The sequence below is a fragment of the Bos indicus genome, chromosome 18, assembly GCF_029378745.1.
Source record: "Bos indicus isolate NIAB-ARS_2022 breed Sahiwal x Tharparkar chromosome 18, NIAB-ARS_B.indTharparkar_mat_pri_1.0, whole genome shotgun sequence".
NCBI lineage: Eukaryota > Metazoa > Chordata > Mammalia > Artiodactyla > Bovidae > Bos > Bos indicus.
The window spans coordinates 49,788,672-49,807,596 of record NC_091777.1 but is presented as its reverse complement, the minus strand read 5'-3'; the positions used below and the strand labels follow the sequence as shown (position 1 = coordinate 49,807,596).

Here is an 18,925-nt window from a genome sequence, read left to right as displayed (position 1 = left end):
AGTGATGGGACCAGATGCCATGATCTTAGTTTTCTGAATGTTGAGTTTTAAGTCAACTTTTTCATTCTCCTCTTTCACTTTCATCAAGAGGCTCTTTAGATCTTCTTCGCTTTCTGCCATAAGGGTGGTGTCATCTGCATATCTGAGGTTATTGATATTTCTGCCGGCAATCTTGATTCCAGCTTGTGCTTCATTCAATCCGGCATTTCTCATGTTGTACTCTGCATATAAGTTAAATAAGCAGGATGACGACATACAGCCTTGACATACACCTTTCCCAATTTGGAACTGCCCAGAACTGGCCAAAAAAAAAAAGAGTGAAACACAACCAATGGAACAGAATTGAGAGCCCAGAAAACATCCACACATAAATGGATAATTGATTTTTGACAAAGGAACAAAGAACATACCATGGAGAAAGGACAGTCTCTTCAATAAATGCTGCGAAAGATGGGCATACAAAAAAGAAACTATTATCTCACATCATATCCAAAAATCAACTCAAAATTGATTAAAAGCATCAATCTAAGACCTGAAACCATAAAACTCCAAGGAGCAAACATAGGCAGTATGCTCAGTGACATCAGTCTCAGCAGTATCTTTCTAGATATGTCACCTGATCGGAGGGAAACAAAAGCAAAAATAAACATCAAACTATCAGTCTCCTTCATGGTAAACAAAACCATCAAGGAAATGAAAAAATAATCTACCAAACAGGGGAGGATATCTGCAAATGATACATCTGATAAAGGTTAATATCCAAAGTATATAAAGCACTCCTACAAGTCAACAACAAGAAAACAAACAACCTGATTAAAAAGTGGACAGAGCCGAATAGACAGTTCTTCATTGTCTGGAAGAAGACAGCCAGATGGCCAGTGGGCACATGAAAAGATTAACACCACAAATTATTAGGGAAATGCAAATCAGAACCACAATTAGATATCAACTCATGCCTGTCAGGATGGCTATTAACAAAAAGGTAAAAAATGACAAGTGTTGTCCAGGATGTATAAAAAGGGAACCTTCATACACTGTTGCTGGAAATGTAAATTGGTATAGCCACTGTGGAACAAGTTGAGGACAGAACTAACATGTGATCCAGCTATCCCACTTTAGAGTATGTACACAAAGAAGACAAAAACACTAACTCAGAAAGATAAATGCACCCGTATGTTTGTCAAAGCACTGGGGACAACAGCAAGATATGGAAACAAAAAGTGCCCAGCACTGGATGACCGGATAAACAAGAGGTGAGATATAGACATATATATATGAAACACTACTCTGCTATAAAAAGTTGAAATCCTGCCAATTGCAACAACATGGACAGGACTTGAGGGCATCATACTAAGTGGAAATAAGTCAGATTGAGAAAGACAAATATCATATAACTTCACTCATAGGTGGAACATAAAAAGCAAACAACATCAACAAAATAAATAAACACACCTAACGAAAATAAATGCATAGGAAACAGAATAGTAGTTATGGGGGGAGGGAAAATGGGCAAAGCAGATCAACTGTACGATGACGGACAAAAACACATTGTTTGGCGGGGCAGAGGAAACAGACGCAGAAGTGCAATGCTGCACACATGAAACTTTTATGATGTTATAAACCAATGTTACTTCAATAAAAAATTAAAAGTGACAATCAAGAATGACTAGTAGGATTTTGGTCTTGTTACTGAACTACTGAAGCCATCAGATCAGATCAGATCAGTCGCTCAGTCGTGTCCGACTCTTTGCGACCCCATGAATTGCAGCACGCCAGGCCTCCCTGTCCATCACCAACTCCCGGAGTTCACTCAGACTCACGTCCATCGAGTCAGTGATGCCATCCAGCCATCTCATCCTCTGTCGTCCCCTTCTCCTCCTGCCCCCAATCCCTCCCAGCATCAGAGTCTTTTCCAATGAGTCAACTCTTCACATGAGGTGGCCAAAGTACTGGAGTTTCAGCTTTAGCATCATTCCTTCCAAAGAAATCCCAAGGCTGATCTCCTTCAGAATGGACTGGTTGGATCTCCTTGCAGTCCAAGGGACTCTCAAGAGTCTTCTCCAACACCACAGTTCAAAGGCATCAATTCTTCGGCGCTCAGCCTTCTTCGCAGTCCAACTCTCACATCCATACATGACCACAGGAAAAACCATAGCCTTGACTAGACGGACCTTTGTTGGCAAAGTAATGTCTCTGCTTTTGAATATGCTATCTAGGTTGGTCATAACTTTCCTTCAAGGAATAAGTGTCTTTTAATTTCATGGCTGCAGTCACCATCTGTAGTGATTTTGGAGCCCAGAAAAATAAAGTCTCACACTGTTTCCACTGTTTCCCTATCTATTTCCCATGAAGTGGTGGGACCGGATGCCATGATCTTCGTTTTCTGAATGTTGAGCTTTAGGCCAACTTTTTCGCTCTCCACTTTCACTTTCATCAAGAGGCTTTTGAGTTCCTCTTCACTTTCTGCCATAAGGGTGGTGTCATCTGCATATCTGAGGTTATTGATATTTCTCCTGGCAATCTTGATTCCAGCTTGTGTTTATTCCAGTCCAGTGTTTCTCATGATGTACTCTGCATATAAGTAAAATAAACAGGGTGACAATATACAGCCTTGACGAACTTCTTTTCCTATTTGGAACCAGTCTATTGTTCCATGTCCAGTTCTAACTGTTGCTGCCTGACCTGCATACAGATTTCTCAAGAGGCAGATCAGGTGGTCTGGTATTCCCATCTCTTTCAGAATTTTCCACAGTTTATTGTGATCCACACAGTCAAAGGCTTTGGCATAGTCAATAAAGCAGAAATAGATGTTTTTCTGGAACTCTCTTGCTTTTTCTATGATCCAGCAGATGTTGGCAATTTGATATCTGGTTCCCCTGCCTTTTCTAAAACCAGCTTGAACATCAGGAAGTTCATGGTTCATATATTGCTGAAGCCATACACTGAGATCAGCAAACTGTGGCTGGGACACTGGGAAGGAAAAAGATAAGGAATTCAGCTTTGGGCACTTGGAGGTTGAGATGCCTATTGTACAGGGTTTAAGGCATGAATTTGGAAGAGAGGTCTGGTCGGAGATGTAAAATCTGAAATTCTAACATATAGATAACAATTAAAACTGTGACACGCTGAGATCACCAAGGGAGTGAGTGCAGCTTACAACGGGAATGAATTGGCACTGAGTTGTTCAGATCAAGGACCCAAAAGAAAAAGAGGCAGAAGTGAAGAACAGTGAGCTTAAGAAGAAATCAAGGGAATACATGAGCATTGTCCTGAGTGGAAAAACCATCCTTAAAAGGTCACATAATGTGTAAGTGCATTTGTTTAACATCTTAAAAAGTTGAAAGCCAGAGACAGAAAGTAGATGGGAGGTGGCTTATAGATGGAGATCAGGGAGAAGTGTTAGATGCTGCTACAAAGGAATGACATGAGGTCTATCTTGATGTTGGAATAATTTTTTATCTTGATTGTGGCACTGGTTACATATACCTACATTTCTCATAAAATGACACAGAACTATATGCATACATTGTACCAATGTATAATCCCTGGTTTTGACACTGGACTATAATTATGTAAGATGTATCCAATTGGGAAAAACTAGGCAATAGGTGGCACTAGCAGTAAAGAACCCGCCTGCCAATGCAGGACACATAAAAGTCATGGGTTCAATCCCTGGGCCAGGATGATCTCCTGGAGGAGGGCATGGCAATCCACTCCAGTATCCCTGCCTGGAGAATTCCATGGACAGAGGAACCTGGGGGCTACAGTCCATAGGACTGCAAACAGTCAGACTTGACTGAAGTGACTTAGCACAGCACACGCAATGGGTACATGGGACCTCACTATACAACATTTGCAGCTTCTCGAGAATTCATAATTCTTTCCAATAAAAGTTTTTCTTTTAAAAACATCTTTTTTCTTTTTTTAAATTTTAAATTTATTTTTTAATTGAAGGATAACTGCTTTACAGAATCGTGCTGGTTTCTGCCAAACATCATCAGCAAACTAGATATAGAAGGGAAATTTCTCAACCTGATAGAAAGCTGTAATAAATCTACAGTCAACATCACACTCAATAATGAAAAACTGAATGTTTTCAGTCTATGATCGAAAATGAGCCAAGACTCATTATCACTACTACCTGATCTACTACCGGAGGTTTTAGTCAGTAAAATAAGGCAAGAAAAGGAAATAAAATAAATAGAACAGAAAGTCTGACCCTGCCTAGAGTTAAGGAGACTTTTTCTTGATTACTTGATACCTGGGGAAAAAACAAAACAAAACAGAATGAATTTCCAGGGTACTGTGAGGAATGAAATGTTGCTCTCAACAGGTTACTTACTGTTCGACTCAACTCCTGACACCACAAAATTCCAGTGATGAAGCTCAGTGCTCATCAAGGCTTCGGATGAGGCTGAGAACCTGACTGTAAAGGGGTAGCACAAGGGAGTTTGTGTGCGTGGAACAGTGGTGGTGGTTACATGGTGGCTACACACGTGACAAGATGAGATGGTATCTCTCTCTCTCACACAGACACACACACGCACACTGAAGACATGCAAAAACTGCTTAAATTCTAATAAAGCCTCATGTTCTTTAAAAAATATTGTCACACGTGATCTTTCATTGCAGTGCAGACTCTTTCACTGTGGTGTGGGAGCTTCAGTAGTTGAGGCCCACTGGCTTAGCTGTTCTGTGGTATGTGGGATCTTAGTTCCCTGACAAGGAATCGAACCTGTACCCCCGCAGGGGAAGTGCAGAGTCCTAACCAGTGGACCACCAGGGAAGTCCCGGGAAGCCTGTGTTAAATATCATTCCCGCCAACCTTAAATGAAGATGCCCAACAAACATAGGAAAGCAGCCACCTCTTCTTCTAGAAAATGAAGCAATTGACAGCAGTGTTGATGTTATTTGCAATTTCCTTATCGCTGTGTATGACACACATTACTCTTTATATCGTTTAACATTTCCTACTGTCTTGGCATTACAACAAAGTTGACACGGCTACTAAATGCTTTTTGCATGAAATCCTAAGATAAGATATCTCAGCATGGTTTCACCAGAATTTTCTCTTCCTTATTCTGATTAAATTTTAAACATGAAATACCTCTCTATTTACTTTTCTTTAGGTTAGCTAATCATAAAAAGATTCTGAAGAAACAGTTGAAATTTCTTAACCTATAGAAATTACTGAGGATTTCTGAAAAAACTAGGCTTTATTTCAGAGGGAAGAGAAGGCATTCATTTAAAGGAAGGATTATAAAAGAACTATGAAGCATCTACTAGGAGCAAGGCAATTTCAGGGACACAGGAATGCAACAGGAAGGTATCAGATACAATCTCTGGCTTCACTGAGCTGTCAGGTGATGAGCAGTGCTCCATCCTTGAAGAATTTTAAAGCAGAGCCAATAGGACTTGTGGACAGAGCACATTCCAGGTGTGATCGAAAGACGGGCAGGGATAATTCAGGTCTGGCCTGAGCTGCTGTGACAGAGACAAAGATGGACGGTGGACTGCTTCTACACTGCGGGAAGGCCTGAGTGTGCTGGCATGGGGGCAAAGTGCAATAATGTTTATGTTATTTACATTTATAAACATCTTTTTTTTTTTTTGGCTGCACCAACAGGTATGTGGGATCTTGGTTCCCCAACCAGGGATCGAACCTGTGCCCCCTGCAGCGGAAGCACATTCTTGGCCACTGGACCACCAGGGAAGTCCCTACATTGACAAACATCTCTAATGTAGGGTCCTGGACAGGCTTCCCTGTCCTTTCTCTGCTTAATCCCTACTATCTCTGGGACCATATTAACAAAGCCCAAGTGTACACCAGGGGAATTTGAAATAGAGGCACTTCTGGCCCTTCATAAACCCAGAGCCTGGACCCACCTCCTCAACAATAAAGCCAAAGCCTGCTGCCCCACTTTGCTCTGACTTCACTCCCCGCCAACTGAGCTGTCTCCTTGGGCAATCCCTTTACTATTTACTGTATGGATAACAAACTTTATCTTATATTTACTGTTGCATGTAGTCATGTATGGATGTGAGAGTTGGACCATAAAGAAGGCCTAGCGCCGAAGAATTGATGCGTTCAAACTGTGGTGTTGGAGAAGATTTGTGACAGCCCCATGGACAGCAAGGAGATCAAACCAGTCAATTCCTAAAGGAAATCAATCCTGAATATTCATTGGAAGGACTGATGCTTAAGCTGAAGCTCCAATACTTTGGTCACATAATGCAAAGAGCCGACTCATTGGAAAAGACCCTGATGGTGAGAAAGACTGAAGGCAGGAGGAGAAGGGGACTGACAGAGCATGAGATGGTTGGATGGCATCACCAACCCAATGGACATGAGTTTGAGCAAGCTCTGGGAGATGGTGAAGGACAGGGAAGCCTGGTGTGTTGTGGTCCATGGGGTCGCAAAGAGTCAGACATGACTGAGCGACTGAACAACAAACTGTTGCGTGTATATAAATCATCCTGACATCCATACAGATTTCTGTGCGCGTGCATGTGTGTGTACTGGGAGGTAACCTGGAGGGGTGATCAGCATCCAGCAGGGGACACTAGGCCCCCAAATTAAACAGGAAGCATTATTTCAGGAGTATAATCCTCTCTCTTCATCCACTTGGGCATTTAATGGTTAATGGTTTACAGACTTCCAGCTACTGTAGTATCCGTTCTGGGACAGAAGAGACAAGAAGAAAACTCAGGTGTCATCGGGGAACATCATGATGCTCTGGGGGCTCAGGGTCCCCAGCTGCACCGTCTTTTTCTCTCCACCTTCCAGAGTCTTCTTTATTTGTCTTACATATACTCTCTAGGATTCTTAGTCAAACTAGCTTAGTGGATGCGGTGGGAACAAGGATATCTACTTCAACTTTTCTGAGCCAGAGTCCTACAATTTTATGTCAAACCCAGGCTCCTCTGCCCATGGAATTCTCCAGGCAAGTATACTGGAATGGGTTGCCATTTCCTTCGCCAGGGGATCTTTCCAACTCAGGGATCAAACCCGGGTTTCCTGCATTGGCAGGTGGTCTCTTTACCACTGTGCCACCTGGGAAGGATTTTGGGACAGCTGAGGATCAGCCAGTACTTTCACAGGATCGGCAGAAGTGAGGACTTAAGCCCAGGGAAACCAAGCCCTCGTAAAACCAAGTTCCCTGCCAAGTTTATAACAGACCTCTCTATTCAAAACTGTATTCCTTCTCTTGTCCCACTTCAGGATTGAGGAGTGTCAAACAAAAGTGGGGAGTGTTGAAACCAAGCAGGCCACAACAGACCCCTCCAAGGTACATACACAGCCTTTGTAAGCCCTGTTTCTTGTTTGTTGAAAAGGGCTTTAGTTTCTTTCTAAGGCCTTCCCTGAGTTCCGAAGAGCAGACTCAGACAGTTACTAATTAGGGAAGTGAGGGAATGCAGGAAAAAACGGGAGAAGGAAGAACAGTAATGATGGCTTAAACAATGGTTCACCGATAAACAGAATCCTAGCTCCTCCTCGTGATACATAAAACAATCTGACATATATCTTTGAGTTGTTCTACAGAAATTCGCACCTAGACTCAAGTGGAGGATGATGTGGAGCAAGTGGTTGGAACCAGAAGGTTGATGATTCGACTCCTCAAACAGGGCTTCCCAGGTGGCCCAGTAGTAAAGAATCCACCTGCCAATGCAGGAGATGTGGGTTCGATCCCTACTCCAAGAAGATCCCACCTGCCATGGAGCAACTAGGCTGGTGTGCCACAGCTACTCAGCCCATGCTCTAGAGCCTTGGAGCCACAACCACTGAAGCCCGTGCAGCCTAGAGCATGTGCTCTGCAACAAGAGAAGCCACCACAATGAGAAGCCAGTGTGCTGAAACTAGAAAGTAGTCCCTGCTCTCCAAAACTTAGAGGAAAAACCCAGGTAGCAATGAAGACCCAGCACAGCCAAAAATACATTAAAAAAAAAAAAAAAAGATTCCTGAAACATCACCATTACTTCACCAAAACCAATCAGAAAGAAGTCACGCATCCTACAGCTCTCACCCCAAATGCTGCCTTGCTTGGAAGCCTTCGGGAAGTTCATGTCTTTTGAGCCAGGGTCATCCATTCTTTGCCATTGTGAAAATTATAACAATGTGCACCTTTTGAGTAGATTCTGTCTGTGGGGTAAAGACCTGGGAAGAGGCGCAAAGGCTGGATTTTAGACTCAGCCACCCCCTCGCTCCATCACCTTTACTCCTGTGTTTCCCCGGCTACTCCCTCCGCCCTGGCATTACCCTCACCGCAGTCCCTGCCGTGCCACAGACATGCCCTGCTCAAGGACATGCTTGTGACTGAATCTGCTTCTGACATCCCCCTTCACCCTGCTGGGTAACTCTGAGGCTTACAAACAGGAACAAAGCCAGAGGGCGGGGCTGCCAGGATTCACTTGTATTCTGCAACTCTAAAAGATTCACCCACAAAACTGGACACAGTTTGGAAGGGCTGCCCTGAGGAAGATATAACAATGTCAGAGCAACAGGTGAGCTGAAAAGACACAGCCTTCAGTGATCCCAGGTCAGATAAAGGGAGGAAGAAGAGATAGGAAATTGTGTAAGATGAAAATATGTACATTTCTACTTGGAATGTTGTATTGAGAGTTGTGTGGAAGAGAGACTCCTTGAGGATCTATTATGTTGAATCCTTGTGGGAATCGTGTGGAGCCGGGACCAGTGCAATAGCATTTGATGGTACCTGACTGAGGGTGAACTCTACCCAGACACTGTCACTTTGCAGGGGGTGGGGGGGAAGCACTGACTGGGATGAGGGAGTGTGTGCATGAGTGCAAGGGGCTGAGATTATGGATCTGTCTTCATGAGTCTGTGTGTAAGAGTGGAGCACAATGTTCATGTACAGTGAGTGAGAATGTGGGGAGGCATGTGTGACATGGGGAGCTGCATGTCTGTGTGACTATGTGTGTGAGTGTGTGTAAGAAATCTGTGACTAGGTGTTGATCTGTGAGTACGTGTGTGGCTTCCTGGTTCCCATCAACCTCTGGAGGGACTGTGTTAATGACCGTCCCACCTCATCCTCAGGTGAGCCTTGTTAAGATATTTTCTATATGGTAAACAAAGATATTTTAGCTTAATGATCATTACCTGGGAGGGTTCCCAGAGATGGGCTGTTATGTATAATTTAAGCTTTGGGGAACATTCCTTTCGTGATCTAACATGTAGTAGAAAATTACATCACCAGTAATGGAAGTGTTTGTGTCTCCACCTCCTTTTTAACTAGTGGTACTGTCATACCAGGGTCTAGACCCGGTTGGATCCAGGGATTCCCTTGGGAGGACAGTGTCAGCGATTAAAAGAATAGCAGAATTTTGCAGTTAAGAAAATAGAGGAGAGAAAAGAGGCTGATATTCCTTGGTTTACGCAGAAAGCCAATAAAGCCCCAGCACGGGACTTGCTCTGTTCACGAAAGCCGCAGGCGCCCTCTCGAATCGCGGAAGGTGCCCCACCTTAGGCACCTTCTCGAGTGGGTCTTAGAAGCCCAGGCAGGAAAGTGAACGCAGAGAGCCCCTGGGCTCCATGGAATCAGCCTGAATAGGAAAAGGAAAGAGAAAGAACGACATGGGGAGACCAAGCTTCGGTGAGCAAGGCCCGCACTTTATTTTCCAAAGTAGTTTTTATACCTTAAGTTGTGCATAGAGGATAATGGTGGGGGGGGGGGGGGGGCGGTGTGCGGTGGGTAGAGTCATGCAAGGTCAGCAGTCCTTGATCCTTATCGAAGCCAGGCTTTCTTTCTGCAAACTTATCATATGCAATAGCTTTAGGTGATTTACATCATCTTCTGGCCAGGAGGCCTGTTAACATTTTATGACCCTTTCTTCAGAAAACTTATTTTTCTCTAAAGGTGATTATTCTAAAGTCAGGCACCACCCTCCGAAAGCATTAGATAAAAGTTGCATTCCTATAGGGCAGAAGTGTGGTGGGCTATAACAAGAAAAGAATTAACTCAAGGGTCCAAGGTTACAAACATTAAAGCTACTACTTACATTTCTATACACCAACTATATTAATCAATACACTCCCAGGGACACAGTAGGTAAGGGATATGGAAACTTGGCAGCAAGCATTAGCTCAACAAAGAAATCCTCTACTAGTTCTATTCTCTGGGAAGCTCTGCATTGTTAGAATATCTTAAGCTTCCCGTGCCTCTCATGGTTGGGAGGCTGTGAATCTGAACAAACCTGTCAGGCAAGCTAGAAAGTCATCAGAGGGGTTTGAATTGAAACACTCCTATTATGCCCAGGAGACTTATTAACTAGAGTTTTAAGTTGATTTTCTTACAGAGAAAGGTGGTCGGGGATAGCCCCCCATTAATGTCAGAAGAGTTGGTGAAAGTTGTGAAGTAGTAAAACAGACAGATTTTGGTTTTGGGGTAGATGCTCAGGCAGGTCCACGGGGACCCCTTGAGCCCTGACTCGTCTTTGCATATCAGGCCTCTCCGCATGACCTTTGTCATGAGTGGGAACTCCCGTGCTGGCTCCCGGCACTGTCATACTTTTAATTGTCAACCATTGGTGGTGTTCCGAAAACAAAATTCAACTGAGTAAATTTTAAAGATTGTATTGGCTTTATTCAGTGATTCATGAATCAGGCAGGATCCAGTCTAGCATATCAAAAGGAGCTCAGAGGAGCTGTGTAAAATGAATGATTTGTATTGTACAGGCAGAAGGGAATAGGAACTAGGTTATTCAAGGTGGGAAATCAGATTATTGCAGGGTTACTTCCCTTTATGAGATAGCAGGGGTCTATCAGGCAGTTACCTAACTAGTACTGATTGAGCAATTCCTGATTGCTTAAGATTCCATTTCTGGGAGAGCTGAAACTGTAAATTAAGTCTGTTGGCAGTGTGGAGCATAAGTGACTCCACTTTGGGCCTTATGTTTGTAATAGTGGGTACATGAAATTTGATCCAGTTCCATTTCTTTATTAACCAATGAAATTGAGACTCTTCACTCTATTTTAAAGTCTATTTTGCTTTTCTCTTTTGCTAATTTCCTACTTCTTTCCTTTGACGATTTTCTAGTATTCACCCCCCTCCCCCGCCCCACCTTTGAGGTTTAGTAGAACATTTTTGTTGTATTCTGGACACCAATAATTTATTTCTTATATTGGTCGCAGATGTACATGTACGTGTACTCAGTCATGTCTTGACTCTGCAATTCCATGGACTGTAGCCCACCAGGTTCCTCTGTCCACAGAATTTCCCAGGCAAGAATACTGGAGTGGGTTGCCATTTCCTCCCCCCAGGAATCAGCTCTGCTTGCTTTCCAGGCCTGTTGTATAGGACTCAACCTGGAAGCTCCCCTTCTCACCCTCTTGTGTGGATTCTCCTTTCTTCCACACAAATTCCCCTTTGTTTGTGACCACCACCCCCCCAACCCCTGCACTGGGTGGCATGGGAGGTCTTAGTTTTTGACCAGGAATTGAACCCATACCTCCGTGCATGGGAAGCTCAGGTTCTTAACCTCTGGACCACGAGGGAAGGCCCCTCCCTCTTGTTCTTTATTTTGCTGAGTTGAACTATATCCTCAAGTAGCACACAAAATAAGTTGGTCGAACCTATGAAATATCAATAACCTCAGATATGCAGATGACACCACCCTTATGGCAGAAAGTGAAGAGGAACTAAAAAGCCTCTTGATAAAAGTGAAAGAGGAGAGTAAAAAAGTTGGCTTAAAGCTCAACAGTAAGAAAACTAAGATCATGGCATCTGGTCCCATCACTTCATGGGAAACAGATGGGGAAACAGTGTCAGACTTTATTTTTTTGGGCTCCAAAATCACTGCAGATGGTGACTGCAGCCATGAAATTAAAAGATGCTTACTCCTCGTAAGAAAAGTTATGACCAACCTAGATAGCATATAAAAAAGCAGAGACATTACTTTGCCAACAAAGGTTTGTCTAGTCAAGGCTATGCCTTTTCCAGTAGTCATGTATGGATGTGAGAGTTAGACTATAAAGAAAGCTGAGCACTGAAGAACTGATGCTTCTGAACTGCGGTGTTGGAGAAGACTCTTGAGAGTCCCTTGGACTGCAAGGAGATCCAACCAGTCCATCCTAAAGGAGATCAATCCTGGGTGTTCATTGGAAGGAATGATGCTGAAGCTGAAACTCCAGTACTTTGGCCACCTCATGTGAAGAGTTGACTCATTGGAAAAGACTCTGATGCTGGGAGGGATTGGGGGCAGGAGGAGAAGGGGATGACAGAGGATGAGATGGCTGGATGGCATCACTGACTCGATGGATGTGAGTCTGAGTGAACTCCGGGAGTTGGTGATGGACAGGGAGGCCTGGCGTGCTGCGATTCACGGGGTCGCAAAGAGTCAGACACGACTGAGTGACTGAACTGAACTGAACTGAAGTTGCTCTTAGTACCCAACAAATGAGAACGGCTGCTTCATACTTTGAATCTTAGTCAAGTAATTCTTGGTAAGACACACTCAGCATCAGTGTCTCAGACCCTATTTTGTTTTAGAAAACTACAACTTTTGGTGCTGGAAACCTGATACGGCCCTCCCGTGTCTGCTGTTACCCCATATGCGTTTGCACCTCTTTGCGTTTCCCATCTGCTTTTCTCTTTCCAGCTTTTCTTTCCCCTTCCCTCTTTCCTCTCTGTTCCTTCTCCTTCTTGGTCTTTTCCCCTGCTGTCTTCTCTTTCCGTTCCCCACATCCACTTTACCTTTCTCCTTCTCCCGCTCTTTCATTTTGTTTCTCCCAGCCTCTGTCCTTCACGATTCTTTCTCCACACTACCTTCCCCTTTGCCCTTCGTCTTAAATCTAAGTCTCTGGCAGGCTTCTCTGCCTACCCTACAGTTGTAACTCCCCAAACTTTCATCCCAGACTGCTCCTAACTTCTAGGGGAACTGTCTTCCAGACCCTCTTGTAATGCCACCTCTGTGCTTGGGTCTGTATCTGGACAGTCCTCCCTCCCCCTGCCTCCCTTCCCGCAGGATCCTAGTTTTCTGACCAGGGATGGAATCCATGGACCCTGCAGTGGAAAGGGAGGATTCTTAACCACTGGATCACCAGCTAAGTCCCAACTCTGTTCTTTCCTATTAATTTATTTGCTTATCTGCACCAGTGCATGTTGTCTTACTATATTTATATCAAACACTTTAATATGTGATTTATTGACAGTGAATGAGCTTGAATCTCCTTCCTCGTTCTTCGAGATTGTCTCAGTTCTCTTTGGACTTTACAGTGTCTGTGAAGTTTTGAGTCAGTTTGAGAATTTCTCTGAAAGCTTACTGGGATTTTGCTTAGGAATTCATGAATTCTTAGATTAATTTAGGGAAGAACTGGAATCTTTAAAATGGATCTTTCTCCTGTATTAATGTGATGTATGTGTCAGTTTTCTTTAAATTACATAAGTTTATAGTCCCCCCCCCCCCCCCCCGCCCCAATTGTTTATAGATGTAGCTAGTGAAACTGTGACTAAATGAGAAATTTTAAATGGAGTTTACTTGGGGCAGTGAGCAAGTCAGGTCAGTGAGCAAGTCGAGGCAGTAGGGAGGGATGACTAGGGAGATTTATAGGTGTTACCAACCAGGGTTCTTAGCCTCTTTAATCAATGGACATTGAACAGGCCAGGCACATGGGACTCTTGGGTTGGTGTATAAGAATGCCAATGGTTCCATGTTGTCCAGTAACTTTGCTGAATGTTTGTAAGTTCTAATAGACATTAAAAATAGTTTCTTTGACAATTGCAAATAATTTGAGCTTTCTCTCTTTTTTCTTGGTCAGTCTCCCTAACGGTTGTCAGTTTTGTTAATCTTCTCAAGGAACCAACTTTTGATTCTTGATTTTGTCTGTTCCTCCTCTCTGTTTCATTTCTGTTTTCATCTCTATGATTTCTTTCTGCTTGTTTTGGATTTAGGTTGCTCTTCTAGTTTCTTAAAGTGGAAGGTTAAGTTATTTATTTGAAGTTTTTCATTTTTGTTAATATAGTCATTTACAACTCTTAAATTTCCTTGCGAACAGGGCTTGTGCTGTACCTCATAAGTTGTGTGCTTTTGTTTTCATTTATCTCAAAATATTTTAAAATCTTTCTCGTGATTTTTTTCTTTGACCAGTTGATTCTTCAGGAGACTATTGTTCAGTTTCCACACATTTGTGAATTTCCCAAATTTTCTTCTGTTGTTGATTTTAATTTAGTTCCTGTTCTGCTCAACATACTGTTTACGATTTCAGTCTTTTAAAAATCTTGAATTGGCGGGGCTGCCCCGCGAGCCCAGGTGCTCTAAGTGCCGCGCGGAGACCCTCTGCACGCCTGGGAACACGGCGCTGCAAGCAGTGCGGAGCGTGCGGGCGGCGGTTGGCAGCCTGCACGCCATCTCGGCATCACATGCGCCCTGCTCGCCGCGGCCCTGGGGACTATGGGTGGGTGCTGTCCGAGCACTGCGCACTGGCCTCGCTCTGCTGTCGGTGCGGAAATTCACAGAAAACCACGAATGGGTTACAACAGAAAACGGTGTTGAAGCACTGGGAATCAGCAATTTTGCACAGGAAGCTTTGGGAGATGTTTACCGTAGTCTGCCTTAAGTTGGGATGAAATTGAACAAACAAGAGGAGTTTGGTGCTTGGAAAGTGTGAAAGCTCCTAGTGAACTCTATTCTCTATCAGGAGAAGTAACTGAAATTAATAAAACTCTAGCAGAAAGTCCAGGACTTGTCAACAAATCTTGTTATAAAGATGGTTCAAAGGTCCGTCTAGTCAAGGCTATGGTTTTTCCTGGGGTCATGTATGGATGTGAGAGTTGGACTGTGAAGAAAGCTGAGTGCCGAAGAATTGATGCTTTTGAACTGTGGTGTTGGAGCGGACTCTTGAGAGTCCCTTGGACTGCAAGGAGATCCAACCAGTCCATTCTAAAAGAGATCAGTCCTGGGTGTTCATTGGAAGGAATGATGCTAAAGCTGAAACTCCAATACTTTGGCCACCTCATATGAAGAGTTGACTCATTAGAAAAGACCCTGATGCTGGGAGGGATTGGGGGCAGGAGGAGAAGGGGATGACAGAGGATGAGATGGTTGGATGGCATCACCGACTCGATGGACATGAGTTTGAGTGAACTCCGGGAGTTGGTGATGGACAGGGAGGCCTGGCGTGCTGCGATTCATGGGGTTGCAAAGAGTCAGACACGACTGAGTGACTGAACTGAACTGAAGTGAGTACAGTTTGAACCCACTTCTTATTATCACAGGGGACTTTGGATAGTGTGGACTGAACACACTTTTTATATCATGAATTTCAGAAGAACAGAGGGCGGGGCTCTATAGCCTGAGTGAAAGGGTCAGGGGTGATTCACCTCCTAATGGCATTTATAGGGCACCTTCTCCAGACAGACTCACACACACAGTTTCAACAGGGAAGAAAGGCCCAGATGGAGACTATAGACTGCTTGGTATGAAAAATGGGAGGAAGGAATCTGATTACCTCTGCTGCTGGTGCCAGGTCACCTTGACACAAATCATTGTGTGAATACTGGTAGAGAATGGGAAGGAGTGTGTGTGTGTGAGTGGGAATCACTGGATTTGCGTTATTGTATGTCCTTTTGCATCTTGTTTCTCTGGGTTTGGAAGGGTTTGTATATAATATATGTATCTGTGCCTCTGAGTGCATGTCTGGACTCGGATTAATGTCTCCTTGTTGGAGGTATACTAATGTCTCTTAGCTGTGGGAGGAGATCACGTTTTGTGTCCTGAGTCTGCTTGGGCAATGATGTGGGAGAGAGAACATGGGCTCTTCACTCACTGACACATCCGTCTCCTCCACAGCCGAACCCCTATCAGCAGTCTGTTTCCCTGGCTGTGGGTTTCATGGTGAAGATCACGGGAAATCTTGAGTCTTCTTGTGGGTGAGTAGAGGCCAGTTTATGTCTGATGGAGGGTGAAGCACAAGGGGAGAGTGTTAGCATGTCTTGGGGACATTCATTGGAAACAGCTTGATCTTCTTTAATCATCGGAATAAGTTGAGGTGTCTCATGCAAAAGTGTGAGATTACACTTCAGGTGGGATTTCCTTCCTCTGTGTGTCTGTGTCTATGTGTGTGTGTGTGAGCTGGGGAGGCAGGGGAGGAAAAGAGAGAGAGAGATAGCAAAGTGAGAAAGGTATAAATATTTTGAGAAAGAAGGCAGGGGGAAGGGGAAGGAGGGAGAGGGAGAGAGAGAGAGAAAAAAGGACTGTGGTTGTTCCTGAGGAAGTTGTTGTCTGCAGTAAATGCCTGCCTGCAGGAGCTATCCTCTTGTCTTTGCAGGAAGAACCCAGAGCTTGTGGTGGATTTCTGCACGGGTATTGAGGAAGACAGTGACATTGCATTCCATTTCCGAGTCTACACGAACAGCATGGTGGTGATGAACAGTTTCCAGAAAGGGGGATGGCAGGAGGAAAAGAGAATGTTTTCTGACCCTTTCGTGCCAGGCCAGCCATTTGAGCTTCGATTCTTGGTGCTGGAGAATGAATACAAGGTGTGTGGGCCCTCTTGGGTGTGGAGCGCCATGGCCGTGTTGGGCGTGCTGTGGAGAAACACACGGAGAGTCCAACTCTGATGTGATCACAAAAGACCAATTTTTTCTTTGTTTTGTATTTTTAACACATGTGCTTTTTGAAATTGAAGTATCATTGATTTACCTTACCATGTGAGTTTCAGGCGTACAACAGAGTGGTGGAGCCCCTTGTCCCTGTATAGCACAGGCATCTATACTCAGGATCTTGTGTGCTGTACTCAGTGTGTGTGCTGTACAAGTAGAGATGCTGAGGTGAACTCCACACAGCTCTTACTGTATCGGACAGTCAGCAGTGTGGAGGGAGACGTGCAGGCCCCCTGCCCTCAGGGTAAAGCAGGGATGGCAGCTCTGGAGGCGAGGAAGTGGACATGGAGGATGATTTCTACAGCACTGTATTGGCAGGATGTCCTGGAGGAGAATTTCTGCTTTGCTTTTACAGAGTAAAGAAATTTTACAGAAGGCAATGAAAGTAGGAAAGGGAAAGAGGAGGCCTAATCGTTCTGAGCTCACAAGAAATACATCTCCTTCCTTAGGTGTTTGTGAATAACGAGTCCTTCTGCCAGTTTGTCCACCGCCTGCCCCTACAGTCTGTGAAGATGCTGAAGGTGAGGGGAGATACTGTGCTGACTTCAGTGGATACATTTTAAGGGGCAGAAGATCTTCCAGTGAAGATATCCACCCCATTCCACTCTTCCATAATGTGCAGGATCATGGCCACTCCCAGAAGATGCCAGCATGTGCCCCTGCCCTCACACTTATGACAGTGATAATAAAATATTCCTGATATGAACCAGGACTTGGCTCTTGCTTGTAGGAAAGACATCAAGGGCAGATTTGGCACAAACAGAACGTCGTCCCAGGTGTGGAGTGGGGAGTGTGGTTTTGGAAGGGCCCAGTTGGCCGAAATATCAAGGGCTAACCCTGAAATAGAGACAGAGTGAGTGTCTCAGGATGTCATGAAGAAGGTGGTCAGGTTTGGGGCTGTTTAAGGAAGGGATATGACTTTATATGTGAGCCTCTTTTGACTTGTTTTTTCATTCCTCAAATATTTATTGGTCCCTGTATTTGTCAGGGTTCTCCAGAGAAACTGGTGTGTGTGTGTGTGTGTGTGTGTGTGTGTGTGTGTGTGTGTGTGTGTGTGTATACAAATGTACACACACAGAGGAATTTGATTATGGAGACTGACAATTCCCAAGATCTTCAAAGATGTAGTTCTAGTCTGAGTCTGGAAGCCTGAGACCCAGGAAGAGCCAGTGTTTCAGTTCCATTCTGAAGGCAGGAAAAATCCTCCCTTCTCTAGGCTGGTGAGCTTTTTTGTTCTGTTTAGGTCTTCAGATGATGGGAGGAAGCCCATCCACACTAGGGAGGGCAGTCTGCTTTACTCAGTCTGTGGATTCAGATGTTAATCTCATCCCAGGAACACGGTCACAGACACACTGAAAATAATGTACAGCCCAAGACCTGACCACCAAACAGCCCAGTCAAGATGACACAGAAGATTAACCATTACAGCTCCTTTCTGTAACATACCTTTCTACGTGCCAGACATTCCATATGAACCCTATGTGATGCTGAGAGGACTAGAGAATGGTGTTGTTGGCAAAAGGAACTTGATACTGATAAGTCAAGGGTAAAGTCAGCCCGGTGGGGTGTTTGGAACTCAAGAGCTGAATGTCAGATGTTCGGGCAGATACAGCATAAACCATGGTGCATGGCTTTCCTGGTTTCTGTCTCCCCTGGCTTAGGAACATCTGGCAGCTTTCAGGGGTTATGAAGTGTGACGTAGGAGGCTGCACCCAGATCCTTCCGGACCCCTCCAGCCTGGAGGTCTTCTAGAGACAGAGGACCTAATGAATCCCTAAGTTTCTGAGTGCCTGCAGTTTCCTAGACACTCCATATAAAGGAAGGCTGCTTGCTTTTGTCGTCTTCAGGCCCTCTGAGCATTCTTCCCTATTTCTATACCTTGACAATGAACAACCTGTAGAGGAAAGTAAGAAACCAGTTCTTTTAGAGTAGTGTAAAAAAACCAGGCAAATTTGGCCTTGGAATATGGAATGAAGCAGGGCAAAGACTAATAGAGTTTTGCCAAGAAAATGCACTGGTCATAGCAAACACCCTCTTCCAACAACACAAGAGAAGACTCTACACATGGACATCACCAGATGGTCAACACCGAAATCATATTAATTATGTTCTTTGCAGCCAAAGATGAAGAAGCTCTATACAGTCAACAAAAACAAGACCAGGAGCTGACTGTGGCTCAGATCATGAACTCCGTATTGCCAAATTCAGATTTAAATTGAAGAAAGTAGTGAAAACCACTAGACCATTCGGGTATGACCTAAATGAAATTCCTTATGATTATACACTGGAAGTCAGAAATAGATTTAAGG

General features: G+C 44.2%; 1 protein-coding gene across 6 annotated transcripts in view; it reads left to right on the top strand.

Moving 5' to 3' along the window:
* LOC109572076 (galectin-16-like) overlaps positions 1–17,325 on the top strand; it is a 97,868-nt gene extending 80,543 nt beyond the window's left edge. For 3 of the 6 annotated variants that reach the window (XM_070771030.1, XM_070771026.1, XM_070771028.1), the window contains exons 2-4: positions 15,805–15,884; positions 16,283–16,493; positions 17,066–17,325. In XM_070771030.1, the coding sequence (XP_070627131.1) occupies positions 15,847–15,884; positions 16,283–16,493; positions 17,066–17,179 (363 nt within the window). In that variant the 5' untranslated portion in view covers positions 15,805–15,846 and the 3' untranslated portion in view covers positions 17,180–17,325. Of the gene's footprint in view, positions 1–5,637; positions 6,269–7,659; positions 8,503–14,367; positions 14,734–15,804; positions 15,885–16,282; positions 16,494–17,065 lie in introns of those variants that run through there. The other 3 variants (XM_070771025.1, XM_070771027.1, XM_070771029.1) reach the window with 3 other exon arrangements.
* The last annotated feature ends 1,600 nt before the right edge of the window (positions 17,326–18,925 follow it).